The sequence below is a fragment of the Squalius cephalus genome, assembly GCF_949319135.1.
Source record: "Squalius cephalus genome assembly, chromosome: 4".
Taxonomy (NCBI): Eukaryota; Metazoa; Chordata; class Actinopteri; order Cypriniformes; family Leuciscidae; genus Squalius; species Squalius cephalus.
Window position 1 is genome coordinate 50,276,818 of NC_137125.1, and position 24,854 is coordinate 50,301,671.

The 24,854-nt window shown below is 38.9% G+C and overlaps 1 protein-coding gene across 12 annotated transcripts in view; it reads right to left on the bottom strand.

Annotated features, from left to right (window-relative positions):
- erc1b (ELKS/RAB6-interacting/CAST family member 1b) overlaps window positions 1–24,854 on the bottom strand; it is a 202,286-nt gene that overhangs the window by 174,288 nt on the left and 3,144 nt on the right. For all 12 annotated transcript variants that reach the window (XM_079868403.1, XM_079868413.1, XM_079868412.1 and 9 more), the window contains exon 2: window positions 12,562–13,458. In XM_079868403.1, coding sequence (XP_079724529.1) covers window positions 12,562–13,254 — 693 coding nt within the window. In that variant the 5' untranslated portion in view covers window positions 13,255–13,458. The remainder of the gene's footprint in view (window positions 1–12,561; window positions 13,459–24,854) is intronic.

The following is a 24,854-nucleotide window of genomic DNA, read 5'->3' on the forward strand; positions in this document are numbered from 1 at the left end:
CTTGTGAATTCACTTCTAAAGAGCAAGACTCGGCACACACAAAAAAAATCAATATGAAGTATCAGCCTGCCTTTAATTCAAAACGAAGAGAGATAAAACCTTTGACAGGACAAAGCAGGGATCTAACATCTTAAATCTTCAGTTTGATCCTTTACTTTATTTTAACATAAAAGTGCTGCGAGCGCTAAAGAAACCTAAAAGACTGAGCAGGGTCAGGCACTGAGGTACAAGCTCTCAGAGGCATGATGGGACAACAATCAGGCACATGGTCGAGACAGAGGTGAAAAGAGGCAGATATTCAGTGACAGACATGAGAACAAACTGCAAACAAGCCTCCATAGTGTAGTGATGAACAACCTAAACAATGTTACAGGAACAGCTGTAATATAATGAAGTGATCATCAGGCCTGCATGCTTTGCACATGTCTGATATGATGATATCACATTAAAATGGCAAAACCTAGGACTCGCAGAGGTAAGTCTGAACGCCTCCAACAGGCGCAGATCCCAATCAGACACAAATATCAGATCGATAGCAATATCAACAAGACATTTATTTTTGGATTTCTCTCACACACATTGATAGCATCTTGTGCAATTGACGTCTTTTCTTTCCACTCCATATCAAGCCACATGACACATCCTTCCTGGTGGAAAGGTTTGTCCTATGTCTTGTTCTGTCTCTTATCTCCACTCCTACACTTTCAAGCAAATCTTTCCACCCTAAAAGGCACTGCGATTGACATTTCCTTCACATATTAAATTCAGAGGCGCCCTGCTTTACCACATCCACCCTGAAACACACCGGCCCACTGCTGGAGATGCATGGATCCCTTCTTGTTCCAGGTGATGAAACTTTATTTCAGAGATGCTCTGTATCAATGTTGATTTTCAGAGTGAAACCATCACCAAATTACAACAGAATCGGGCGTTAAAAATTAAAAACAATCCATGGCCATTGACTGAAACATCTGGAGCATGTGCACTAACCACTAAGCCACAGCTGTAACTTATCTAAACTTCTCTTGACTAGGTTAGCACAGTATGCATTAGATTAAAGATAGTTTAATGTCTATTGTCAATAGTGTCCTGAAGCATAAGTCCCTTTCAAAGCAAGCAGATATGCAATTGAATTCGCATAATAAATGGAACCTGATGCAAAATCTGTGAGGGAAAAATCCTTGCCCTCACACAAAAATCCAGATCACATGGATTCCTACTGACTAGATTTCACACGGAAATTTGCCAAACAATGGTAAATGTGATCACACCATAATAGAAACAAAATATTAAGATACTCCTTATCACATTCAAAGCACTCCATGGTCTTGCCCCACTCCCTATATTTCTGATCTCATCCATACCTACTCCCCAGTTCGCACACTTAGATCCTCTGATACCGGTCTGTAGACGATCCGTAGGCACAAACTATCATCGTCTGGTGGAAGGGCTTTTTGCATCGCGGCCCCAACTCTCTGGAATTCTATTCCCCAACACATCCGTGACCCTTCATCATTACACGATTTCAAAACCCACCTTAAAACTGCTACTTGTTTCCCTGACCCCTGACTCTATAATCTGATTTCTATGTCTATGTGCCTCTATTATGTTATCCATCTCAATTTATTTGTATTGTTTCTATGTCATGTTTCTATGTCATGTTTATTTGTACTTTATTGTAAAGCGACCTTGAGTTTTCTGAAAGGCGCTATATAAAATAAACTTATTATTATTACTATTATTATTAAAATGAACATCTGCTAACTGCTAGTGGTGTGATTTTTATACCCGAGGCCTTAGCACTTTTATTTCACGTCAGTTTAAACTTTTATCGCTGATGCCAGCATTTGCACTTCCCTTTTCCAGACTGGAGGGTCCAACACAAGACTGACCGCACAGAACACACACAGTCCACACACAGTCCTGACAGTATGACAGACAGCTGTGCTCAAGAACTACTGATACAAGTCCATGGCCCGAGGGTTGAGCTTCAGACTGATAACTCACACAAAGCTATCGGTCAGCCTCAGGCCAAATACTCTAAAAGACTGCTTAAAAGAACAGACCACAGTGGAGAAAAGTATGCTGTGCAGGACAAGAGCTTGTCTCTATAGCTAAAATTTTAAACCATGGCTGTTTTAGCAATTTTAGACTGGCTGGACATGAACACCTAACCCACCAAACACTCAAAACTTTCAGGGGAAAAAAAAAAGGTACAAAAGCTGTGACGGTGGTCAAAATATATACCTTTGTACCTTATTTACCCCTAAAGGGTGCATGCATATTAGTACCTAAATGGTACATATTAGTACCTTTGAAAGGGAAACACCCCAGTGACTGCTTTTGTAACTTTTTTTCTTAAAGTGTATCCATTAGCATTCCCATTCATCATAGTGGAGGCTGCAGCAGGAGCTAACATGATCTTTCTATTTCCCTCCACGTGTTTTTTTTTTTTTTTCTCTCACTAGAAGGATCAGTCTATCCCGGTCCAGCCCCCACATATGGAATGTTTTCAGGAGAATGCCAAACCACAGAATGCAGCGGAGAGGGAAAAAAAGTTGGCCGAGGAATCCACAGGATATTTAAACTGCGATGGGATACTTAGAAGCAGCCCACAGTCTTCAGAATGAACCTAAACTAAGGGTAGACGAGAAGCGATGGGCTTTGTTTTCCTAATAGCAAGATACAGAGGCTGTAATCTCAAGCATGTGCAACCTCTGACCCTTCACAACCTTCCAGCATTCCATGAATGTTAGTTGGGCCTCAATGAATGACCTGAGCTGCTCGGCCAATCAGCACAGACTCGTTCGGCCCGTCACAATGCTTTGCGCACTAACATGTTCCAGAGAACAAGTATCCCACACAAAAATGCTAGAGCCACACCTCCCTTTTACACAGCAAATTTCATGGCATACTAGGAGGATCCAGTTTGGTTAAGAGACATGTTTCATCTTACAGAAATAACCAGAACTGCACTTTCATGAGTATCAAAGAAGGTCTAGATGTGTCTGACATGCATGTAAGTCAGGAAAAGTGTAGAGCATTTAGCATTATACATTTTGTGGTAACTTCACTGAAGCACAAATACCCATTTAAAATCAACATGATTAGATGATAAAAGTCGATTACATTTACTTTTTTAAATCACGTTCAAAAATAATAAATCGCTCTTCCTATGAAATGACTTCATTAAGGCCTTGAAGACTTTCTAGTGTAGCGTAGTAGTGTAGGATGGCATAATTTTGTAGGCAAACATGGAAGTTAGTATCCTTCAACAAAAAGCAATTGATCAACCAAAGTTCATGATTTTACAAGATATCTTCACAAATTAACTCAACTTCTAATAATTTTGAAGTCTAAATACAAATCACCATTAGTAAAACACACAATCACACCTCAATGTCACCATCATTAAGTTTCTGACACCTCTTTCAATCTTTATTTAAAATCTACAAGCTGATAAGTCCTGATAAGTCCGAGTTAAAATAGTCCACAAGATTGTGAGTATAAACACAAAAAGGCAAAACTCACAAAAAGTATGAGTTTGTCGTGAAGACTTTCAATGTTCCAGACAACCTCTGTATTCACACTCAATTACATGTTGGCAACTGCCTTTTTCAAGACACGAAAAATGACACCTGTGGTTTTATTGATCTATTTTATGTTGTAGGAATACAGCATGAAAATATCTAGAGATTGTTAACCACAGACCTTGTTTCATGCATTTAACCAATAACCCATTGACTTTGGGACAAGCACCGTGTCTGGATGATGCTAACCAACAGCTAGCTATAGATATTCAGGCATTGTTTGAATGTGGTCAGGCTCAATCTGGTGTATAACTTCCCCTTTTAACAATCGAAATAACTTCAAATGGATAAAAAGTCCTGTTCTATATTGTTTTTCCTCACCGTTTAGCTCAATATAAGAGGTTGCTGACAGCAATTCAGGTTGACTTTAACACAAATGCACAAAGGACAATAGTTAAACGATTGGTGTTTTTCCACCTCTTTGGCCTGCTTTCACTGCAAAGCGTGCTGTGCTCTTTCCTACCCGGTGAGGCGACTCTTCACCATGGATCGAAATCATGAATAAATCATAGCGAGCGCATTAATTAATTGATTTCCATTCTCTGTGTGCGCCCAGACTAATGAGGAAACCCAACGGCAAACCAACAGCACACAGAGGCAGCGGTATCAGGTGACGGAGCTGAACCTGAGGTTCACAGATCGTCTCCGGCACGTCTCAGACATCTAACTATAGTAGCACAAAGCTTAATGAAAAGAATCTGTGTCACTCACTTTCCTTAATCTCTTTTAAAAACTGTGAACAAATAGAACACTGGATGGTTTGGGGAGAAAAGCAGTCCGATTATGTCTACATAATACATCAAACTCTTATTTTAAAAGAGCAAATAGGAAAGGAAAATCTGATTTTCCATGATATAACCCCTTTAAGTCTAGACCTCTCTAATTATCTCATTTCTTCATGTCTGTCTGTGTCCCAGCCTCCAACTGGGCCGCTGCTGTGTCCTGATCGACTCGCCTTGAAACCTTCCAGTAGCACAATCAGAACATCAGGTCCCCGTCGCAACACAGGCCCGTCATTCAGTCCCACTGTACCAATAAGAGCTCGTCTCCAGCCTCGAGTCTGAGAATATCAGCCATCTGTAATATTCACACATGCATTGTACGAGCTCATTCGATTCCTCACTCATTTAAATGCTTGGTCATCAGATGACGAACTTGCATCAGTTTCATCGCTGCATGTCATCGTTCCTGAAAGCCGGTGTTGAACACTCTATAAAACCTTCATTAAAAGACATTTCACATACAAATACAACAATATGCAACATTAAAATGACTCCTGGTGATCCAAGGACAGTCTCTATGCCACACTTTTTCAAAAGCAGTATTCAAAATTGATTTCAATGGAGTTGTGTTAAAGGAAAAATGCCACAGTTTGATTCAAAGGGCTCATTGAGAAGCAGGCCGGCTCTTGTGGAGGGTCTGCTATTGCAAGGCAACCATGGCAACCGAGACTTGCTGTGTCATGAAGCCCTCGAAGGGAGGCAAAGCCAGACGACTGAATGCGATTAGGTAATTAACCAGATGTGAATAAGGGAGGGCATAATTGGATGACAATAATAATTTCAAAACAGACATTTTCAATTAGAGTAAATCAGAAGAGAGACTGCACGTTAAAAGTTAAATTTTGCTTGGTTTATGTGTGAATCAAAATTGCAAGCCAGAACTTCATAAAAAGATGGAAGAAGAGAAGAGAAGAGAAGAGAAGAGAAGAGAAGAGAAGAGAAGAGAAGAGAAGAGAAGAGAAGAGAAGAGAAGAGAAGAGAAGAGAAGAGAAGAGAAGAGAAGAGAAGAGAAGAGAAGAGAAGAGAAGAGAAGAGAAGAGAAGAGAAGAGAAGATAGATAGATAGATAGATAGATAGATAGATAGATAGATAGATAGATAGATAGATAGATAGATAGATAGATAGATAGATAGATAGATAGATAGATAGATAGATAGATAGATAGATAGATAGATAGATTATTTTGATAATATTGGAATAAAAATGTATTTCAGTACAACAAATAATAGAAATGAGAAGGAATTTTGTGCATTAAAATAGGCTAATTTAAGGTGTACAATGTATAATATATAAATATATAATAATCTTATTTTATAAAATTGTATATAATATCATTTTTAAAGATATATCAAATAAATGTTATCAAATATTTATATAATTTTGATCATTTTTTAAATAAAATAAACTAATTAAATTTGGTATGACCAATGCCACAAAATGAGAATGAGATTTTGAGAATTAGATTAAAAGTGCCATTGTGAAAAAAGTTGCATAATTTTCATGAAAATAAATTAAATAATGGAAAAAATAAATCTTGATGTCCTGAAAATAGTCTTCATTTTCTTAATTATTTTTTTCTTTTGATTTTAAAATGAATATAACCCTTCACCTGATGATGAACTGATAGGGATGTGTCCAGTCCACATAGATAAACCTATAGCAGATATAAACACATTGAAGGGGGGAGGAACTCCTGCTGACTGACCGGATCACAAGGGCTTAATCTTAATGAAGATGTCAGAGGGGCCATCTGCACAGTCAGTGGGGTTTTGGGAAGTAGTGGACAAAGAAATCCTGCCCTTTCCCTCTCCCTTCTAGTAGCCACATACAGCATCCAAAAATATAAAAAGCAGAAAAAAATCCTAAAATCAAGGCTTAAAAGTTCAGCCCATGCCATGTCTGCCTTTTTCCATGCATGGTCCCTTTAAAAGCTACATGAAACTTTTCAATACCACCTCTTCCCTCCTCTCTCTCTCCCATCTGTTCCCAATGCCTCTCGTACTCCAACTTTCTCACTGTTTCCCTCACATGTGAACTATGCCGAGAGAGGTAGAGCAGGACAGTAGTGTGGAGGATGTCTGTGTAACCATATGCAAGGATTCTGTTCATTCCACACCTATCCTGCATGACCACAGTCCATATAAGGGCCGCCACGTCTGCCAAAGAGCAAGCGGCTCTCAGACCAGTGTTGAGAACGGATAAAAATATGATTGTTTGTCCCTGCATTCTTTCTTCCACACTTTTCCTACATCGCTCTTGAGATGGCACAGATAACATGACTCAAACATTGTTAGACTTTCCTTAATCAGCACAGAATGCTTGAGAAATAAAATAAGAATAAGCAAGCAAACAAGGCAAACCCAAAAATACATTTTGTTCCTTGTTCTCTTGGTAGTTTTATAGACTTGAGAACGGTTTATTTTTAAACTTGAGCTCTTCAAGAGAGACAAAAGTGTTGTGGGTTGTTGTTAGGGCGTTGCGTTTGCTAAGGTGTTCGGAGTCATTTTTAGTGTGTTATGTGGTTGCTAGGGTGTTCTCGATGGGTGGTTGCTTACTGGCCTAAGGCAAAAAAGCACAGCTATGATACTCTGGCCTTTTTTTATTGTTCACAGGCAACAATTGTACGCATGAACACTTAAAGGGATACTCCGCTTTTTTTGGAAATAGGCTTATTTTACAACTCCCCCAGAGTTAAACAGTTTAGTTTTACCGTTTTCGAATCCATTCAGCCGATCTCCCGGTCTGGCGGTATCACTTTTAGCATAGCTTAGCATAGATCATTGAATCGGACAAGACCATTAGCATCTCTCTCAAAAAAATGTCCAAAGAGTTTCGATATTTTTCCTATTTAAAACTTGACTCTTCTGTAGTTACATCGTGTACTAAGACCGACGGAAAATGAAAAGTTGCGATTTTCTAGGCTGATATGGCTAGGAACTATACTCTCATTCCTGCATAATAATCAAGAAACTTTGCTGCCGTACCATGAGTGCAGCAGGCGTAATGATATGACGCAGCGCCTGAAATTAGTGGACCCTATAGTCTACCGAGCTGGGGACTATTTTCAGGCGCTGCGTCATATCATTACGCCTGCTGGACTCATGGTACGGCAGCAAAGTTTCTTGATTATTATGCAGGAATGAGAGTATAGTTCCTAGCCATATCAGCCTAGAAAATCGCAACTTTTCATTTTCCGTTGGTCTTAGTGCACGATGTAACTACAGAAGAGAAATACAAAGTTTTAAATAGGAAAAATATCGAAACTCTTTGGTCATTTTTTTGAGAGAGATGCTAATGGTCTTGTCCGATTCAATGATCTATGCTAAGCTATGCTAAAAGTGATACCGCCAGACCCGGAGATCGACTGAATGGATTCGAAAACGGTAAAACTCAACTGTTTAACTCTGGGGGAGTTGTAAAATGAGCCTATTTCCAAAAAAAGTGGAGTATCCCTTTAACTTATAGCACAAAACAAGCCGTACAATGAGAGGTATCATTCATGTCTGTAGTACAGAATGAATTATGCACTGAATTTAAATACTTCGGGTTAGTGGTTTGTTCAAATCTCCAAGAAGCAGTAGTAATACTAGCAATAGAAGCATTTATAAATATAAATTATAGTAAAATATAAACTTTATTATTTGGTTGCAGCCAAAAAATATTTATATTTTTATAAAATGTTATATATTACTTCATAATCATTATTCATAATCAAGCTGGGGTACACTGCATTTTATCATTTTCAAACAACTTTCATGGCCCCCGGAATATTTTGTTGTATGAATATCTGAACATACAATATATCAAGTTCAGCTAGCTTTATACAATATAAGCTAGCTTTATGCTTTTTTTTTTCTTTTTTTTTTTAAATCAACACTTGAATGTGGGTAAGTTTCATTAATAAAAGCAACATTTTGAACAAAAAGCGGAGTCAGATTTCACTTATCACATGACAAGAGTGAGGAGAGATGGTTGACAGGACGATGGCGGTGGATTTGAGGCACATCAGATCATTGACAAATATCTTATCTTGTAACATTTGTGGTCACAGAGTAGTCTACGCGGGATCGTGTATTTAAAACCGATTCCCCCAAATAGCAGTGTTTATCGCAAGTTTATATACCGGTGTGAAACCTGTTGAGTCCATCAACAACCCCAAAGCTAGCAGAGTCATATACCTCTACCTGGATTCGACATTTCATTCTGTAATGTTAAGCAGTTTTGATTTATATGCTGTTTAATGTCTGATGAACACGTTAGCTATGTGCTTAAGCAATGCTTCTATTGCTTGTTTCTGCTGCTTCTTTGCTTGTTTTTGGATCCGGTGTTGTGCCGAATTTCGAACCCTGCCAAATTATTACCCCCCTCGTTGAAGTCAGCACCTGATTGCCTAATCCTAACCCCTCCCCCACAATTAATCCTAAACCTACTAGGGGGGGAATAATTTGGCGGGGGTCGAAATTCGGCACAACGCCTGTGGTTCTGTAGTCTTTCAAAAGATGTGTAATAGCGCCCTCTACCACATAACATTGAAACCGCAGATTGCCGGGATTGTCAATGGCAGGGAAGAAGTTAAGGCTATGAATCACACGTGTTGTGGGTAACAAAATGTTCAAGATTAGAAGACCAAATATCAAAGTTTAAGAATGTGCCGCTTAAAACCCCATATTAATCAAGAGGGGCAAGTCTATGGTGTTTCCAGCCCTGCTCCTACAGTGTACACACAGCATATAGTATGACACAGTCATTCTGCTGTGAGTAACGGGCTGATTATATATTACATAATGAGTAAATACAGACCCCACACGGACATCAGGACAAGCAGGACAACAGGAAGTACTGTACAAGAAAATCATGTGAGATATTTTCATGGTTCCTAGTCATTCAGCGCAGCATGTGATGTTTATTTCCATCTGAGAGAGTGTGGAGCTTGATGACCTGAGGTTTGGCCGGCTCCTGGCTCCTGGCTCCACCCTTGGCCATCTGCTACCCTTCTAGGTTACATTTACTGACATGACACAGCAAACAAACCCCTACACTATCTGTTCTCCTCTGAGTGTGTGACTCAAACATTTCGGATTAGGAACAAACAGTCTGACCGGAACAGTGATTATTGGTGAGGGCGGAACTTGGCTGTGAAAAGTCACACTGTTTGATAAGGAGATTGAGGGATTGGGGCGCGAATCTTTGGACCTTTTACAACACTACTACAGTAAGCGCATCAGGAGCCGCGTCTGCCATCTGTTCCCGCTTCCTCAGAGGGCAGACACACATGCTTACAGAAAACACACTTTGATGGACACCCGATTGGCTCAGTCGCTCTGTCTGAAAGGCTCGCATGAACGTGCTTGCTAATATTGGGAATGTCACAGCAGATGTTCACGAGAAAGACTGGAAGAAAAAGACTAAGGATCATTTTAAATCCATAAACTTGAAAACAACATGTCCACATTTATGCATATGACAAAAATAAGAGTGAGAAAGGTATTTATAACAGAAAAATAATTACTGTCACAGTATACTGTTGGAAATAGGAATGCACAATATATCGGTAACAATATAGTGCATATTTAATTGTGCATGCTCATATCGCCAATTTTTACATTTAGATTACCTTTGCCATCATCTAACAAAAGTTCATCTTTAAAAACACTAGTAATAACACGGTTAAATGTAATCTTTAGCAGATTTCATATTGTATAACAATGTTGGGTTGCCTAAATTCATTCAATTAAAATTATTTAGACATTAAAAAAAAAAAACGATACATTTTTAGACAAATTATTCAAACAAAAGAAAAAAATATTTGTAACTATCAGCAATTCCTCAGTTATCCCATCTAATATAAAATATTTATCATTTTTGCTTTTATAGTTCATCCATAATATTATCATCAGTGCATCCCTAAAGGAAAGCAAAAGAGTGTGCTCACGAATCCAGTGAACTATAGCATGTGGGCTGAATGAATGAAAGAGAGAGATATGAGCAGAGGAGGTGAATGAATGAGAATTGGCTGACTAAATGTGTTTGCTGTGTCACACATCCCACAATTGAACAGGTCTCAAAGAAACATTCAACTCTCAATCCACTTTATCCTGCTGCTTCATCCCTTCTTTGAATGCCTCTCTCTCCAGAGAATTTGATGAGTTCATTTAACTGATCAAGGTTCTTTTGAATAATGAATATTGATCTAGCTTATCTTGATAAACCCCCTCATGACGACTTCAGTCAAATCAACCAGTTCTCTGTACTAAGCCGACCATGTGGGGTGTCATTTGTTTTAAACCCTGTCTTGCACTGGATTACTCAAAAAACGTCACCCGAGCCTTCAAACAGGAGACCTGAATGAAAGGCATCAAAGGCAATGATGATGAGCCCCTCATTAGCCTCACGGTTCAGCCCAGGCAAAAGCGAAGCAGGATCAGAGCCATGTGGCGAAAAAGAGTGTTGAAGGTCCCTGGCATCCAACTGAGTTCAAAGTTAACTCTACAAATACACACTGCACTGCACAGACGGTCTTTCCTTAAAGGGATAGTTCACCCAAAAATGAAAATTCTGTCAGTAATTACTCACTCTCATGGTGTCCCAACCCCGTAAGACCTTCGTTCATCTGAGAAACACAAATTAAGATATTTTTGATGAAATTTGAGAGCTGGCTCACTCCTTCATGTCGATATCGATATCTGCCATCCCAGAAAAGTTAGTAAAGACATCGTTAAAATAGTCCAAGTGACTACAGTGGCTCAACCTTAAGTTCATCAAGCGACGAGAATACTTTTTGTGTGCAAAAAAACAAAAATAACAACTTTATTCAACTATTCATTTTCTTCTGTGTGGACCTCTGAGTGAGTTCATGTAGTATAACAGCGTAAATATCGATTGCATAGAAGCATATGAAGGAGTGAGCCAGCTTTAGATTTCATCAAAAATATCTTAATTTGTGTTCCTAAGTCTTACGGGGTTGGAACAACATGAGGGTGAGTAATTACTGACAGAATTTTTGGGTGAACTATCCCTTTAAGGTTCCAGTTCTCGATGGTGAAGACTCACATACAGTAGACTATACATAAAACATCTTCTGTTGAAAAGAGATGGTGGTATAATGATAACAGTTAATATATATGCCACATGCTAGCTGTAGTCTGCTACATACTGTAAACTGCAGGCACTAAAAATACATGGGAAATAGCTAAATTACAGCTTACACCAGAGCTAAAATCCAGCAAGGAGAATAAAACGGGAAATGTCAGGATGGGCATGTGTTAAACTACAGTCTGCAGAAGAGAAATGAGCTTTGCAAGGGAAAGAGCAGGAATCTGCAGATGTATCAAACTGTTGTTCATTTTAAAAACACAAAAGATCCACTTATCTAGTGTGTTTTTTTTGTATCGTAACACCTTCCAGTGTGAACTAAACAAACTGCTCTGATTATCAGCTTCATCTGAGATGCTCAGAGGCTCTCAGCAAGCCTTTTACAAGAAAAAAAACACTAAAAGACAAATAGAGCTATTTCAAAAACATGCCTTGTACAATGTTCTTCAGTAATCAAATCCAATCTGCAAGTAATAGGGTTTTTTCTCAGTGCCAGTTGCACTGTTTTGTATCAATGTTTCATCAGATGAAGCCCTTTGGCTACTGCAAACTGCTTGAAAAAGACCTGCATATTCCAGCTTACAGAAGAGAAAAGAGACCATATTCAGACACTTAACTGACCAACATGTAGCTACATCTAGAGATTTTGCATTTCTAACATAAATTTTCATATTGGTGCATCTCTGTGCATAAAATGTCGGCATACATGTTGACAGATGTGATAAATTGAATTTGTTCATGCTCATTTCCACCTAGTTTGTCATCATCTAAAGTTCAATTAATTCATTTAAAAGTTTGATTCATTTAATTGTACATTTTTGTGTTTTATTTGTAAAGTATTTACTGGCCAAAACATGAAAATAATTATGACTTGTCATCCAGAATTCTTACATTAATCCATCCCTATCAATATTGTTTTTGAAATAAGGGTTGAGCATAAAAGACATCAAAACTGAAGCTACATGATTTCCAGCCAGATACTCTGATTTACTCTGAAATGTCATATTACAGTAGTTAAATGCATTGTGAATATGTTGTCTTAAATTGAGTTCTCCACGTAATCCTGGAGAAAGCACACAACAGCTCATCTCTCTCACCTGGTTCTCATCCTGGACGACTCTGTACTGCTCTTTCCACACGCCGATCTTCGAGGCCTCGTCCTTGCGCAGTGCGCGCTCCTTTTTCAGCTCGGGGCTCCAGAAGGTCTTAATAGAGTTCATGGAGGAGCTGAGTTTGCTCTCCTTCACATCCACCTCCTTCCGCAGGAGCTCGTTCTCCCTGAGCACCTCCTTCAGTTGGGACTGCAGGTCCATGATGGTATTGTCCCGCGCCTGGCGTAGAGAATGAGGCACAGTGGACGCCAGGTTGGAAGGCATATGGTGGTCTCCGAAAGCAATGGCATCGGTGGACGCGGAGCCGGGCGAACCGGTGGCGATATTCGGGCTGGATCCCATGATAGTCGTGCGGATGGAGTAAGGCACCCGGGCACCCGAGCGGCCCAGCGTCATGGTGCTCTTCGGCAGGTCCGGGCCGGATGCCACCACTTCATTGTCGCTCATGTACATGGGGCCAGATGTGGCGTAGGCAGCGTTGAGGGACTGGATGTTCTCCATGGAAAGGGTTTTACCCCCGGGACCTCCTATACCGGCTCCGCTGCCCCCTGTGCTGTTGGTGCGGCTGTGGCCCAGACGGGGCGAGCGTGGGAGACGGGGCGAACGACCGGGACTCTGATTGCTCCCGCCACTGTGGTTGCCCTCCACTTTACCCACGGATCGGGCACTACCGTACATGGTGGCTCTGACCAGAGAAGGGCAAGCGTGACGAGAAAAGAGGGCCGATGTGGACTGAGAAGTTGATCTTTGTTAATCTTGAAGAGTCAGTGATCTATATTTTGGGTTATTTTAACTGTACAACAGACGTTTCATTTTCACCATATGATCCTGGGTGTTGAAGAGTGACTGATTTTATCCATTTAATCTGGTCATGTTATATTCCTGCAACAGAGAGAGAGACGAAGAGTTAAAACAAATCACACATTTTCATTGAGATAGCAGCACTGATGGAGAGTTTTCCCTGGCGCCTGCTTCCTTGCACTCATCTCAGAGAGGAAATAAAAGGCTAATGAACAGGTCTGGCACAATGTACGCTTTAACCTCCTTCACTGGGCTCTATGTAGGTCATCAGCATGCCACACTGTATTTACTTTAGCTCTGTGGCTTCAGTCCAATACCTATTCTGCAATCTCAGCCCTACCTCTGTCTCTCTCTCCATCTTCTCACCACAGTTCTTTCCTGTGCCTTTTTCATCATCTTGCTTTAATATCTGACAGGTTTCATGCATTTTAGTTGAGCTACTTATATCATGTAAGCTCATTTTATGATATGAAAATATATTTTAGACTAGGAGGATTAATGCAGAAAAGGCTGTTACATAAGTGCAGGCATTTAAAACATGTTGTCTGAGCTTCAGGGAATGTGACAGGGTTAGGCATGCCCAGTGCTTTAATGATTTGGCTTCCGTTCGACAGCGGCAGAGGAAGGAGCTCTGTGGTCTCTGAGGTCTCTGTGGTCTCGCTGCCCCCTGTGCATCTTATCTACGAGACTATCACAGCCTCCGCAAACTGTTCCTCCACGAGACTGAACTGTTTTGATTCTTTGTTTTGTTCCTAGCCTTTGTATCATGTTCTGCATATCGTGTTTGTGTATGTGTTTGACAAGTTTCAGTCTGAAGAGAGTCTGTGGTCGACATACTTCACGTTCGGTTTATTTTCATGTAGATTTACTCCATTGAAACGCATTGTGGCTCTAACTTTAGATTCTTTCCTACTGAGAGAGTGCGGCTATGCTGGCTTGCGCATGATCACAACCCAATTGAGCATTTTCCTGGCATTTGGGATAGACCAAAACATGGCACCAATGTCCACTGCCAGCATCCTCTCAATAAATGACCCTATAAATTACTGCATTTGTGGCAAATACTAAGGGTTTATAATTTCGAACTTAAAAACCAGATGAATTGAACAGTCTGCACCACTTCCCTTTGCTTTAGAATGAGTTAATTTAGAAAATTGAATTGAATTTGTAAATTTAGTGAAAAAATAGCATTTATAGAAGAGATCACGTGTTTAGAAGGCCCACTCATGTGTCATGTGACCCACTATTGCTACAAAACAAAGATGTGTTTTATAAGAGACAATGAAGTATTTCATCAGGGATAAACACACAAGACAAAAGGCAGCTGCCGCTTGTGGCTGGACTCAAGTAAACAGTCCTTCTCTCTGAGCATTTACAAAGCTGTGTACATGTGTGATAAGAGATTTGGTTTCACATCCCCGTCAATGGCTTTGTATTGATTAAAAGTAAGGTAGGTAGTTTCGGATAGGCTAGCAATAGCAAGCTAGCTTTGAAAACATAAGATCCCACCCTCCTGCTGTTTGTTTGACTGACGTCTGTCTACAACTCTGCATAGCCATAATACATACGTTGACAGGCGGGTGGAGCATCATATTATTGCATTCTTGATGAATGCAATGATTGGACAAAACATTTTTTAGTCCTGAGACTTAAACAGAAGATAGATGTACATTTTTTTAATATTTAGACCACTTCTATTATTGATTGCTAATAGAGGGTTTCAACCAGTAACCAACTGTTAATACAGCCGTAGTGGATGCATTAAAAAAATCTATATTATTTTAATATAATGAATCACATGGTTCAACTTCAACCACAGGTGTTACACATACTGTATAGCTAGGTGTTATACTGAAGAAATGTGTCCCGTAATGAGGTGCCACTGTCTCTGTGAAACCTCATGAGTCAGACATCTGCAAGCTGTCTTTTTTTTCTGGTTACACAATCAAAAATCACTTTTTTTCTTCACTTTCTGTAACTGTATGCCAGCTTGATAGATCATTTCATTTAAACAAATCTCATGAAAGCTTCAGTTTCTCTTTTTTGTAGCTTTTTAGGTGCATTTCTTAAATTAGGGTAATATGTAGTGTGAAAACTAGTTAATAGCTAGTCACTATTTGACTAATTCTCAAAGAAGTCAAACAAATAATTACATTATTTCTGTATGATTATGCGTTTAAGGGGATTATTTTAAAGTCAACAGGTAAAACATAACACACTGTTAGCATGCCAAACTAAAAGATATATAACTAGTAGAAAGCAATCTACAAATAGTCAACCTCACTAACTAGTCCCTAACACATACACTACCATTTCCAAAGTTTGAAAACAACTGTAATGCTTAATATTTTGTGGAAACTGTGATCATTTTTTTCAGGATTCTTTGATGAATAGAAAGTTCAAAAGAACAGCATTTATTGGACAGAAATCTTTTGAGACATAAATGACTTTACTGTCACTTTTGATCAATTTAATGCATCCTTGCTAAATAAAAGTATTAATTTCTTTCACACAAAGAAAATTACACCAAACTTTTGAACAATAGTGCACATTCCTCTTAGCATTTAATTAGCCTCAGAAAGCAGATATTTTAAACTATAATATTCCGCAATATTACTGCTTTTACTGTATTTTCTTTTTATTAAATAAATGCAGCTTTGGTGAGCACAGCTTGGTGAGACTTTTTCAAAAACATTAAAAAAACAAATTTCAAACATTCAACCCCCAGAGTGTATATTTATTCATTTCTAATGATATTATATTAAAGAAAAGTTTAATCTCACACATTTATTCACATACATACAAAGATTTTTTTTTTCCCCAGCAACTTCTTACAGACACGGCTGTACAGTATTTGTTAAAGTGCCAATAGACAGGACATTTTAGAAGGCTCAAATTGTGCAATGACAATACAGAAACAAAAATCAAAACCTCTGAACAAGCACAGAGACAACAACAAGCTTCTACACACAAAAACAATCAATAACTGCAGATTTGCAATGTTATCTACCTTATTTACAGCTCAAATCAGCAGAGCAAAGCATAGCAAGGGAAAAATATTCACTGCAAGGAATTAGCGAGACAGAACAGGGCACAGCGCTTCTGCTAAACATGATCACCTCCAAGGAGATCAGGACAACTCGACTCTAGAGAGAGCCATTCAGAAATAATAGGAATGTATCGCATGTGTTAGAGGCGGGGCAGAGTTGAGACTGGAGATGGCAGTCACTTAGGGACCAACACATTACCAAATGTGTGCGAAGCAAATTCTATATTAGTTCTCAATTTAAGCTTGTAGAAATTAAAATATAAATATTATAAAATTAAGTAAAACCTACTCAACTTTCTGATGATTCTGGTGTTCCCATCATGCATTATGTTCAATTTTTTTCACAGTTTTCCAGCTGTATTTAGCATTGCTTTTGTTGTTAGGTTTAGTAACTTGCTGTTTTGTGACATCTGGAATTCATTATCTACTCAAAATGACATTCATACTCAAAAACGATCCAACAAATGTTATCGTTATTGTGTACCAAGTATATAGATCTCTGTGTTCGGGTGGTACATTACTTATATTATGTAGATATGTCGTCTACACAATATCTATTGTATTATTTATTTACTTAGATGTTCTAATTAATGCATACACTTGAAAAGCGTGGTTTAATTCAGTGTTTTATTGTTTGAGTAAATTGTACCTGAAACAGAGCATTGCAAAGTAAACTTCAAATGAGCAGAAAAATACTCTCTTTTTTTTTTTTCACTGCAAAAGTAAAAAATGTAAAATGACTAAAGCCCTATTCGGACGGGATTAACTTTACAAGGGAAGATGGAGTAATGTAATTTTACCACAGGATGTCTGTAATATTAATGGCCAATTCACCCGGGATAAGATATCTCAGTAAAACTAGCAGAAGTGGGAGGGGTAACTCGATTTGCGCATCGCCGTCACCCTCCTGTCGTCATGTGTGTATTACGTTGCTTCCTGATATCACGTGCGCAAACACATATAACCTATATTTATTTATATATATAAAACAGTTATGTCCGGTCGAACAATGTATTAATTAACTTGATTAATTAACTAAAACACTTGAGTTTTGCCACAGACTCGTCCCAGCGTCTAGAACGCAACTGAATGCCTTTTCAAGCGTCTCCATACTTGAAAAACCGCATAAAAATACTTTTGAACAGGAAATGACGAAATATTCACGTACATATTTACAGCGGGTCTATTCGCACGGGATTAGTATAACCTGAGGTCATTTTTCCGGACCTTTTTACTAGGGCTGTACTGTCCTAGTCGATTAGTCGATTAGTTGGTCGATACGTTCTGGTTCGACCAAAATTCTGATTGGTCGATTTTCTGCCGCGTTTATTTCATCAGTTTTGCCGCGCTGAGGCGCGCTCATTTCATCAGGTGGAAAGCACTAACTGCTAATGGGGGTGTTTTCAGAGTACCCTTGTTTCACTGTAACAGTCTGTCTTCAAAACACCCCCCTTGTTTTCACCTTTTTTGGATTAGTTCAACCCAAGAGAGAGCGTCGAGCGTAGAAGGTTTGATGCTGAATATTATTTATTTAATTGTGAGAGCGTTTAATAGTCAGTCCTCTTCTAACATGTCAACAACAAAGAAATCGACAGTGTGCCAGCATTTTGTTAAAATTGATAACAGGAAAAAGGTCGAATGCAAAGTTTGCAAGCAACAGTTTTCCACAGCTTGACGACAAACATGACATATCATCTAAAAGTGGTAAGCTCACTTGTCTGCGTTAGCTTGCCCAGTCTGTTTTGAGTAGGCTATGAACATATCAGAATTTGCATATTTCAATGTTTTAGTGTGATAACCTAACTTTTTTATTTTTTATTTGGAGCCTAATGCGCAATTGCGCTGTGCTGTTGGTTGTGTTAGTTTTGAGCCTAGGATGCTTTATTTTTCAGTTATGCACTTTATTTCGTTTCTGCTCTTGATCTGGTTTGTTTAATAAATATTTTTTTTTTATTAAAGTGGACGTGCCTTTTGTGTTTATTAAGAGTAAAAGCTTTAAGTCAATAGTCTATTCGTGTCTCAGCTGCGAAGCTGAGCTCATGTTCAGCCTCGCTCGGTGCGAGGACATGCACGGTGAAATGATAGTGTCTGACAGTTATAACTTATTATTATAACATATGACAAAAATAATTGTCTAAATTATGTTGCATATTCCTCAACAGTTCTTGTGATGATATCACTAGTTGACAACATAGTACTATTTTCGGAAATCATAAGCTATGATATTGCGCAGGTGCACGTGATGCAGCGCTGTCAGAGCTGACAGACTCGAGTGTCAGACTCATTTCAGTGCAAAATAATTAGGTCAAAAACGATTTAATATACTGCAAATAGCCTACTAGTTGTTTATGTTTATTTATAATTCATTTAGGCGGACAACAAGGCTACCAAGTACTGCGCACAGTGCGCATCTAATTAATTTAACGTTTTTTTTTCTAACATCATTTTTAGTCGATTTGAGTCGATTTTTAGTCGAAAATTTCAGGACTTCAGTCGACCAAGATTTTCTTTGGTTGAGTACAGCCCTACTTTTTACTGAAGGTAAAAGTCGCCGTAATCTTTACTGACATTATCCGTAATGATTACTGAGATGGCACATTCGGACAGGACTAAAATCACAGAGAAGCTCTGGTAATTATTACTTTACCCCACCTCTCCATGTTAAACTAGTCCCGTCTGAATAGGGCTTCAGTTTATTATGGGGTGAACTGTTCCTTTAAGAACTACAACAGTCCTTGCCACTGAAGCAGCTGCCATCTGGCTCGCCCCGGGCAGGTGGATTACACCTGGACAGTGGACAGGACACAGTACGAAAACGTACCCTCCCTCCACTTCTTTATCTCCCAATCCTTGCTTCCAGCCATATCTCCTTCCATTACAGCAATCTGCTCTGCTCTTCAACAGGGATGTAACGCTGCCTCATGGAAAAGTACGTTTCCATTACATTTGACCTAAATCCTCCTCACGAACAAAAAAAGAATAGGCCAAAACTAAGGATTACAACGTAATCGCTCTCAGAACTGGAAAACACTCTTCAACTTATTTTTAATAATATCTCTAGAAGAGGTTGAGTGGCACTTACAAGCAAAAAGTAAATAAAACCATTCTCCAAATGCTAAAAAAGAATGTTAAAGCCACATACAGTACAGTCAAGTGAGAGGGAAAAGAGAGAGAAACCTGAGGTGAACAGAGGACAGTATAACAACAGAAAAACTGACTTAAAGGGTAAGTTCGGTATTTTACACTTAAAGCCCTGTTTACAGATCGTTTCTGATGAAATAGAACGGTTAAGATTAAAATTTGGACACATGCTGCTGTCCCGAGAATTTTAGGTTTCTTTCGCGTTCCCCAAAACCTCCAGAATGGGTGTATAGGTGCACTGGAACAATCCTTCATAAAACGCATTAAACTTTCGTTTACAAAGACGTGAAACTCACCGAGTGGTCAGGGGTGTTCACTGATATGCTCACACAAAAATCACTGCAAAATATGCTTTCCAACAGGTGTTTTACCATTCGTTGTAAAACTGTGGACCTATTTTTCCAAACGTCTCACACCCGTACATTCTTCCGTTGAGAGCTTGAATAATAGACACTCCAGCCCAGTTGGTGGCGATAATGCACCTTTGCCAATTGCAAGCAAACCGCTGGCATTTCATTGAATACACAGAAGAAGCAGAAGAAGCGGCGGAGTAATACCGTACCTCACACAGCACATTCAATACAAGTCAATGGAGTTGGACAAAAACTACGATAAAACCTGTTGGAAAGCATCTTTTGCAGCGATTTTTGTGTGAGCATATCAGTGAACAACCCTGACCACTCAGTGAGTTTCACGTCTTTGTAAACGAAAGTTTAATGCATTTTAGGAAGGATTGTTCCAGTGCCCATAGGCTGCCATTGTGTAGGTGGGGGGGGAAAGCGAAAGAAACCTAAAATTCTCGGGACAGCAGCATGTGTCCAAATTTTAATCTTAACCGTTCTATTTCATCAGAAACGATCTGTAAACAGGGCTTTAAGTGTAAAATACTGAACTTGTCCTTTAAAAATGCCATTATGCTATTCTTATTCATAAATAAGCTCATAACCCTTAAAAAATGTATTCCGAAATGGCTTAAAAGTGTGATTTCTGCTATCAGATTAAACATTGTCGCCAAACAAACTCAAAATGAATGCAAGTAGTAAATACAGTAAAAATCTATTAAAGCAGGGCTATGCAGTTTCGGGAATTTCTTCGCTGTATTCTCGCTTTTTGCCCGCAGGTTTCTCTATAGAGCTCCCCCTACAGCTTCGGAATAGATATTTGACAACACTGTCGAAAAACTCGTTGGCGACTCTCAGATACCAGAGGCTAGTAGATCAACGACATCAAAGCAGATGGGACATTCTTTAAAACGTCTTCTTCATTCGGGTTCGAACAGCATGAGGGAGCGCAATATTGACAGATTTTTAGCAGATTTTTTTGCCGTAAAGCAATTAATTACATTGCGAGACCTGATATCACGCGATACTTCCTGACGCTGAGCCCGCCGGCTCAAAGTTGCAAGGGTGGTTTTTCGGCTCACAGGCGCTTGGGGGGTGCGAGACGACCACCATTCAACACGAAAAAAGTCATATAACTATTCCAATGACTCCGAAGCTGTTCGGGTAAGGTAAAAAAGTTACTTAGTTCATCTTTAAAAAATAATCACTAAAGGTTTTTCACTAAAACTCAACACAGAAGATTTATATGTAACAAATTTTAATTTAAATGCACCTGTATATATTAATACAGGATCATAAACCAGAACATTTATCACAAAATGTCTCTTTAAACTAATTGAAGAATAACCATTTAAAATGCACATTACACTGTAATTGTGATTCATGTTCATTAATTTTATATTGCCAACAAAATCATCACAGATTTATAGTAAATATTCAATGCATGATGACCCCGCCTTGCTTCCATACAGAGGATAAATGTCACACAAAAGGAATGTTTTATTTTCCTGATGACAAAGCTAAACTGAGTCCAACCTTTTAAAGTAATGGTTTGAGTGCTGAGTCAGAATACATGACCAAACCTTCAAAACCCACACCCTAAATTGCTGTCAGTAACTGACTTTTCAAACTGCAAATCTGACTACAATAATCAATACGGTATAAATTTAAACTAGCCACTTGGTTTCCAGTGTTAATTTATTTTTTTGTCCAAGATCTCCTCCTCGTTCTGCCTGCCTTTTGGCTCAGTTACGGCATCAATGAGACAGTGTGTGCCTGCCTCTGCCTCTATATTTATAGGAAGGAACAGAGGTCAGCTTTGAGCTCGCTTAAAACGCTCTGCCTGACGCCTGACGGCCTGTCACTTCACATCACTGAACATCTAGACAGGCAGCACGGATTCATCAGCATTCAAACAACCAACCAGAGCGCATTTCATTCAATCCACATCTATCTCTATATGCACATAAACTGCTCTTCTGCCATAAAATTCAGGCAACTGTGGGGACACTGCAATGAATCAGATATCTGTCAGATATCTAACCTGAGGATATAAATCTTATTCTAATGTGGAAAAGGATGAGACAGGTGACAGATAACTCAATAAGAAGCCACAGAAAAGCATGTTTCATCTCTCTAAAACTTGGTTATCCTCTCAACGTCTCTGAATGTCAACTCCGATGCCGATACCTAGAGACCCAATGGTGGTTTACTGTCAATATAACTCAAATACACACTGAAAAAGAATTTGGTGTAGAAACAATTTTCACTCAGAAATTGCTAGTAAATTCCACAAACAATTACAAAGAAACTGCAAGTAACATTTAATTAAACGTGACATTTTGAAGTAGAAAAACTGTATTTAAAAAGATTATTTAAATTATAAAAATAAATCATTTTAAATAAAAAAAATAGTATTTTCTTGTAAAACATACAATAAAACATACAAATTTGGCTCTGATCAATGTTCTCACATTTACTAATTGTGTTGAGAACCAATTGGCTGCTTTATTTACTCAAAATTCAGCACAAATAATAAAGAAATTGTTTATTATCTGTTCTGTATCTTCTGTAAATCAGCCAAAAAAGGATTTTAAACCTTTCTTAGGAGAATCACCAAGGGTAGAAGGTGCACCAACCTCCTCAGAAACTGGATCTGAACAGAATCTCTGCAAGGCCAAAAGAGCTGAAGGCTGTTTTCACACTGCTCGATTGCTTCAGTTTGATTCACCTTCCTCCACCTGCCTTGCCTCTTTCACGTTGGATTATTTGGCTCAGAATCATGCTGTTTTTGTTTCAGTGTGAATACTACTGCAAAACTCGTCTGTTTTTTTTCTACCCCTTTTAATGTGCCCCTATTATGCTTTTTATGTTATTATCTTTCAAGTGGTGTGTAATATAGCCGTTTATGAATGTAAAAGGTCTGCAAAGATTCACAGTAACTGTTTCCCAAAAGAAAGAGCCAATTCTGAACTGCCTGAAGCGAGTCGTCAGTAATTCCAGTTTTACTTCCTGCATGAACCTACATAGGTTTGTAACAAATTTGCATAATGCCAGCCTGTGGTCTTCATTGGCTGACGGGCCGGCGAACAACATCTACTTAGACCCGCCCTCAAACACTGTAGTTATAACTGAGGCCTGGAAGAGTTTGTTTCCTGTTGCCAACGTGTGTGTGTGTGTGTGTGTGTGTGTGTGTGTGTGTGTGTGTGTGTGTGTGTGTGTGTGTGTGTGTGTGTGTGTGTGTGTGTGTGTGTGTGTGTGTGTGTGTGTGTGTGTGTGTGTTTTCAAATAATGAGGACTCACGCTGAAATTGATACAGTAAAACAGACACTGTCATTACTGCTCATATCACTTTATACGAAAGTGCTGAGGAACCTCCGGAACTGAAATTCAGATTTGGTAATGGGTGTTTCATTTCCGACACGTGCTGTAAGCGGTCGACCAATCACAACAGACTGAGGCATCTGACTAATCAGAGCAGAGCAGGCTCTTGGAAAGACTGAATCCTTTTTTCGAACAGTTTCAGACACTGTGAGAAAAGAGGTGATGCTGCAATGTATATTATCAGAAATGATCAGATTTACCTTGGAGGCATGTAAACCTATTGTAGTAGACCTCTGAAACAAAATTAGGAACCTTTAAAATAGTATAAAAGGGCACTTTAACAGAGTAATAATAGAATTGCATGTCTTAGGTAGAACCACGAAAAAGCTTCCAGTATTAGCCTAAACATTAGCGTTGCACATGCCTGCAACTTTAGAGCTGTAAGCCAAAGATGTTGTTTCAAACTCTTCAGCAAAAACAGCTTTAACTGGCTGTATCTTCCTCTGGGATCAACGAATCAATTCTCATCTCCAGCTCTGACCTGCAAGCATGAAACGAGAGAGCCGGTGTTGAATGTGTCTTTTCTTCTGGCCTGACAGGTCCCCGGTCTGTCCATCTGTTTGCATGAGTTAATTAGGTTAAAGATGGGCTTCCCGCTCTAGACATGCTAAACCACACGAGGGGCTCTCTCTATCTGGACAGATCCAGTCTGGCCTGCTCAGCACAGTCACTGAGATGCTATTGCATTTGCAGGTAGGTGTAATTGTGAAAGACGTCATGTACCGCTATAGGGTCAGCAGAGGACACACAACTGAAGTGAAGTCACTCATGAAAATGGTGCCGCTGCTTTAATTAGCATGCTGTGCTAATATAAGAATTCACATTGACACATTTATATCAGCCAGAATTTTAATGTCTGCCCATCCCTATAAGTCAATAATGATTTTGTTATGGCCAATAATTGATAAATGACATATATTAATATTCTATGGTATTTTGACTAAATCGATTCAAAATAAAATACAAAACTCAAATCAATCACTTTAAATGCTACAGGAAAAAATTATGCCTCATTATGTGCAGTATGAAAAACGGATATTCATTTTGAGATTTGATTACATTTCAAAGCCTTACTGAATTATTAGTGTTTTAAAATATTAACTATAAGTGAGTGTTAGATAATGGCAAAAACCTTCTAAATATAAAAAGGAAATGAGATTTCACAAGTAAATATATAATATCGACTGACGAAAAGTGTCAAATTAATTAAATTAACATCTGAAATTTTGCAGATCGTATATATGCACAGACAGATACATAACACAAAGTAAAAGGAAAACAATAAAAAGTATCATGTGACCCCTTTAGCACACCAGATTGCATAACACGTCCACATCCAAAAGTAAAAATACATTTTTCATCAGTCTCAAAACACTAGTAGAACAACACCTTCCCCTTGAGAAGCGAAATCATGCTGGTACACGCTGACACAAGACAAACTTCCCTGCATGTCTCAGTATCCAAGAAGCAGTCGCCCTCACTGTATTTCTCATGTTTTACACCCTCCACAGACCAAATCAAAACAAGGACCAGGTTAGTTCTCACAGAAGGAGAGACAGGGC